General features: G+C 40.6%; 1 protein-coding gene across 2 annotated transcripts in view; it reads right to left on the bottom strand.

The window, feature by feature from the left end:
* Positions 1-2,430: 2,430 nt before the first annotated feature.
* The window catches only part of LOC130115489 (cGMP-dependent 3',5'-cyclic phosphodiesterase), a 256,094-nt gene continuing 252,524 nt past the window's right edge, over positions 2,431-6,000 (bottom strand). For both annotated transcript variants that reach the window (XM_056283167.1, XM_056283168.1), the window contains exons 29-31: positions 4,280-4,318; positions 4,044-4,150; positions 2,431-2,825 (exon numbers count right to left, since the gene is read on the bottom strand). In XM_056283167.1, the coding sequence (XP_056139142.1) occupies positions 2,591-2,825; positions 4,044-4,150; positions 4,280-4,318 (381 nt within the window). In that variant the 3' untranslated portion in view covers positions 2,431-2,590. The remainder of the gene's footprint in view (positions 2,826-4,043; positions 4,151-4,279; positions 4,319-6,000) is intronic.

The following is a 6,000-nucleotide window of genomic DNA, read 5'->3' as shown; positions in this document are numbered from 1 at the left end:
TTTTACAACAACAGGCGTGGGTATTTACACAGGCGTATGTATATGCATCATCACATAGGCAGACACTTCATATTGCACATGAACAAGGCAGGTCTGAAATAGGACGGTGGAAAAATAACAGCAACAGGAGAATTGGTGTTTGGAGACGTTCTGAGAGAGAGAAAGAGAGAGAGAGAGAGAGAGAGAGAGAGAGAGAGAGAGAGAGAGAGAGAGAGAGAGAGAGAGAGAGAAGGCTCCTCCACAAAGAGACCTGTTTGCCCTTTAAATTGTAGAAAATCTACAATGATAATAACAGTAATAAAAATGATAAAACAAATCACTCCATGAAGCAATAAAGAGATACATTGGTAAAGACACTTCCATCAGTTCATGCCAAAATAACTCACTTCCCCCACCAACTCACCAGGCTATCTCGTAAGCCCCCATTAGACCTTTGCAAAATGGATTTAGGAAACTGCTCTTTCAATTTTTTGTCTTTCATCCATCTTCATGTATGTTATCAGGGCTGCATGAGAGGAGGAAACGCTTCTGATAATTCATAAGTTTATAGCAGAGACCCTGAGCATTGTGTCTACCTGTGTCTATGCAACATGTGTAAGGACCAGTTGGACCAGATGTTTCTCTGGTTGATCCATTAACCAACCCCTGGTACCACAACCCCCCCCTCTCCCTATTTCTGTCCCCTTTACACATCCATCCATCCTGTCATTCACCAACAACCTCTCTCTCTTCAATGCACCATGGGCATACAGTGCGGCGGTAGCCATTATAGAAATCGTATGTCTTATCTGATATCAGCACTGCAGTAGTCACTGGAGTCTCTCCTTTTTCAGACATTGTAAGGTAGAACAGATTTTTTTTTGTTTTTTTTTTTTTGGTAGTACAAAACTTATGGCCCTAAGATGACTGGCTGCTTGATCATATATTGCACTATCTGAGGGATACAAAAAAAAGAACAGAAAGAAAATATTCTTTTTTTTTTCTTCTTCTAGCAATTGTGTAGATATTGGGTGAGAGTGTATTCAGTAAAAAAAATAGTGATTTCTTTAATGGCTGTACTAGAATTCTGAGTTTTTCATAATTTTCAGATGCACTGAAAGTTAAAAAGCGGTTAGATATTGAGTCCATCTATGACCAATGACAGTTTTCTTTTATACATCATAGATAGAAAGGCATGAAAAATGACTTGAGGTCTTCACACATGTATTTCACAAATATACATTTTCTGAGCATTGTGATCATTCAGCCAACACATTGTTAATCGTTAACTATATGTCTATAATAAATATACAACATAAATACTAACCAGACTCTTTATTTCAATGTTCATATGTTAAAAGCTCTAAGAAAGGCAGCAATGATACGTAATAAGGCAGATCCATATGACAAACTCAATGATCTCTACTCTGGCACATCAACACATGAAGTAGATCTTTTAAAGGGTTTAAGTTATTTTCAGAGGAAATCAATGGGAGAAGAAAAAAAAACAGATGAAGGTGGCAGAGACAACGCTTCAATCCATCCGCGTGTGTGTGCATGTGTATGGCTATGTGTGCTCATGTGTATTTTTGAGTTTATGAGTGTTTATAATGTTTTATAATGAGCTCGTGAATTCAGCGGGCTGATCTGGTAAGGGCTATGCGACAAACATCGATCAATGATTGTCTATTTGGCTCGAACTCAAAATACTGTGGCGTGCAGGTAAAGCTACACATCTTGTGAAAGCTATAGTGGAAGCAAATAAAACACATCTGTCCCATATAAATTGTCATGAATTAGTCAAATGCACTTTGAAGAGCAATTTTTTAAAATGTTTTGTTTTTCTTCAAAACATGGACTGTATTAATGCCCAAGCCGTGGTGCAATCAAATGAGGAGAATAATACATGAGCTGCACATACAGCATGCATCCAAAAGCATTAAAGCATGGGGCTTTAGTGGCTGTTTGCGTGGGTTGTGTAGGGTGCGTGAGCACGTAAAATGTTGAACAGCTTAAATCAATATCAGGTGTAACGAACCATTTTATAAAATGAAATTAGCACTTCATGAAGCAGTTACATGTTGAAGTAGTCATTTTCCTTAATGAGGAAATATTCATTCTGTCCTGTGTTCACGTTTGTGTGTGTGCACGTATAATTGTATGTATGTGTGTGTGTGTGTGTGTGTGTGCCTGTGAGCCAATGTGTTTCTCTATGTATTTGTTTGTGTATGTATGAGCATGACTGTATGTTTTCACAATCCAATTCAGCGCCTCACGAATAAACACGTGGGATTATTCCAGTGAGGGCGCAGAAATAAAAACAGTAACTTCTTGCTTTCTTGCACTGGAGAGAAAGCAACACATAGGATCTAATTAGGACTTGCCTTCACCGGATTGGCTCATATGGACCCATTCATACAAATCACTTCTCCTGTCGAACTTGTTTCGCTCTGTCCACTCCGCATGGACTGCTAAACACCTACTAAACAGTCCCTCTGACTGACTGACAGCAGCCAGAGAGACCCCCCTCCCCTCTGAGGTCACTAAAAAGGTATTCTCAGCCTCCCATTGGACGTCGAAAACTCGAAGAACGCTCAGCGGACCGTCGTCATCACTGAGCCCGCCCTCCATCCCCGTCGTCAAGGCAACCGTTGAGGCAGTGGTCGTCACTCCCGAAAGCACCCTGGGACTGCAGGAGCTCATACTCTTGGTCCAGGAAGTCCAGGCTGTTGTTGCTAGGCAGTCCCCGGATGGTGAACTTGTGCGACACTTTGGTCCACTGCTCTCGATTAGCTGCCACTCTCTCGTACAGCTCAGTGGCCCCAGGGAACAGCTCGGACAGCAGCCTATCAGGACAAAGGTAACGGGACAAGGGTGGGACTTGCGTGGATCCACATTATCTTACGTGAAAATTATACTTTTGAAAGTGAAGTGAGGTTTTGGAGGTGTAGCATTAATATATAATAAAGATCTTAAAAGTTTCTTGTCTTGTCATTTTTTTCCCCGTTAACATAATTGCAGGCATCACATCATGTCAGGGATGTTCCACAACAAGGTGTGCGTTCAGGGATTTTAATGAACGATGCAAAGAACTGGCCGACGCCGAGTGGAGTGCCATGTTCACTTACCAGAGAATTAAAATAAAACCATCAGTTATTGTTTTTGTTGAGCTTTTTGGACTCAGAATGGAAAGGTTATGAAGCAAAAGTTAGCCGCTACGCTAACTGCGGATGTTCGCTTTCCTTGCTGCTGAATCAGCGCCTTGCTGTGGTTACACAGCACATTTGTGACCAGTGTATGAATTTAAAAGTGATTAGGCTTTGGCCGAACTATTTGTGTATTATACGGTTTTTAACGCACATCCTCCAGCCAATCAGAGACCAGCGTTCTCTGTGACCATGGTATGAAGCGGTCTGACTGATAATCACGTCACGCCGTTTATTTCTCCAACATGTTTAGGGTCCTCCCATGTCCAGCTTTCATTGGGTTAGTGTGACTGACATGAGATAAACGTAAACAAGAAGAACGATTTAAAGTGTGTGTTAAATTCATTGTGGAAGTTCCTTTGTAACTTGAGACTAAATTGTAAAACTAAATTTCCCACTATGTTTTCCAAGCTCCTGAAGACGTTTTACAAGTGCTCCATGACCCATTCAGGGTTCATGTTTGTGTGTCTTCACTATGGGGAAATTGTACCAACCCTCGACAACAGTTCAACAAACAATACGCTGTATACCATTCATCCCCTTTTTGTATGACAAAAAAAAAAAAAAAATCATTGTTTTGCTGCCTCCCACTGGTTGAAATTGAACGCCTTGCTGGACTCCCGGTCTCACCCTGATCTGTGATGTTATACTTTTTATCTGCAAAGGGATGAGCCACTGACAAACACCCCAGAACCCCACTTGACCATTTGCATTTTTCAAAAGCTTCTTGTCGGCCGAGACAGGTTACAAAAAAATATCTTTTAGTTCAGTCCTTTAGTTTATTCTGACTTTTAGTGATCTTAAAAAGTGAAAATGATGGATTTTACGGTTTTTTTCTTCTATGAATTGGATGCTCACTTGTAAATGGGCATCGCGATGTGCTCCATGAAGCTAATCTGTAGCTCTGGGATGTAGGCCTTCTCTCTGTCCATCATCTCACTGGGCCTGTTTCCCATGGCTTTCTCCTACACGCACACACACACACCACAAAATAAACACAGATGAGCGATAAAATCACAGGCGATTTTTCATACTGACACTACTTGTATATCATACGTGTGAGTCAACAGGGAGCCGTGCAGTCTGAAACTTACCAGATCACCCTGAGAGAAGAACTCCTTATAAATCAACTCCTGCAGAAGAAGAGATAGGACACTTTTATTCTTTTCAATCAGGCATCTGCACTAGGCGATATCCTGCTAATATTACACCTCATGGCCTACCACATATAATCCACTTTGATGCAGTTTTTTTTACATAAACTCATACAACACATCGTACATGTACTTATGTACTGTACGAGGTACTGAATTAAAACTGAACAAGCTATGAAGTCTCAGGTAAGGACTTCATATAATTTGAACAAACTAGTGCTCAAATGCTATAAACCAGTCACGGCTCTTCACCTTCGATGAGAATTGGTCTTAATTCTAATTCTAACTATGATTGAGGCTCTGCTGGAACTAAGACACATAGTTACATCGACTGGAAATCCCCTAATACATATTTGTGCACGGGACACAAAGATATATAACAATTTTTGCTTCTTTTAGCTAGACGTCTAATACTTTTGAAATGGAAACGTGTATCGCCACCTACCCACAGTAGACGGCTCACAGATGTGTTATACTACACCAGGTTAGAGAAGATTACATTTTCCCTGATAGGTTCAGTGAGAACCTTCGATAAAACATGGCCACCTTTTCTGGACTATGTAAAAGACCTTAACAGTTGCTCCAGAGGATGGGGATCGCCAACGCCACAGGAGGTTGCACACACACACGGTGTTGTTTTTTTTCTTCTTTTTCTTCAGGGGTGCATGCATGTACCGCAGGAACCCTACTGTTACCGTAATGGCATGACTTTGAGCGAAATTCTGTCTTTGTTATGATTGTCTTCAGTATTACAATTTTTTTCCCCCGTTTTCTCTGCTCTGGGGATGGGAGGGAGGGAAGGGGGGGGATGCTTGATTGTTTGTGTTGTCTGAATAAATTGCAAAACCCAATAAACGGATTTAAAAAAAATGTTTGTTGAAAAAAATTGCCTCGAAAGGCGTTTGTGGCGTAGAATTTTAATCCGGGTTTACAAAAGAGTGCACTTTAGGGTTTGGCGCTGGGGATTATAGTGCATTTACTGCATACAACGGCTGTAGCCATACACCCAAAGACATTTGGGGTGTAGGATTAAGGACACGGGTCAGGGTTGTTGCTGGGGATGGAGGGTGTGTGTGTGTGTGACCTTGTTTAAATGTAACCCTATACTGCAGTACAGTTTCAGCAACAGAATGGGTATGCATCAGCATTTTTTTTTTAAAGTAGGATTGCATTGCTCACTGCAGAAACCATGCCACTACTAAAGCTATTCCTATTATATAACTGCTAACAAATGCTACGGGCGGACATTCTGCACTTGTTATTATACTGAACCACTGTTAAACTATATCACACATTTCTGAAATGTCCACTTTGCAATGTTTTAGATGGTAAGAACAGCAATGTCACTGACACCATCACTGCTACTACAACTCCTGCTACTAAATATTAGTAATCATAACCAAACTAACAACAAAAGCCAGAACAAAAAAAGCAATATCTGTATTATGAAAACCCAGTTATATTATGGTATAGCATAAAATCCATACATTAGCAGGAGTATGATTTTAGCACAGGACTACTAATTCATAGAGAATTGTGCATAATGGGCTGCTTTCATTATGCATTTATGTGTTGTGTCTTGAAATAAAACAAATGCTCTCTGAGACGGACCCAGAATGGTTGTGCATGAGCAGCTTTCAAATAAAATCACTGAATGAAGG

The sequence above is a fragment of the Lampris incognitus genome, chromosome 7 (genome assembly GCF_029633865.1).
Source record: "Lampris incognitus isolate fLamInc1 chromosome 7, fLamInc1.hap2, whole genome shotgun sequence".
Taxonomy (NCBI): domain Eukaryota; kingdom Metazoa; phylum Chordata; class Actinopteri; order Lampriformes; family Lampridae; genus Lampris; species Lampris incognitus.
The sequence above is the reverse complement of the archived record's forward strand: the minus strand, read 5'-3'. Positions and strand labels throughout refer to the sequence as shown.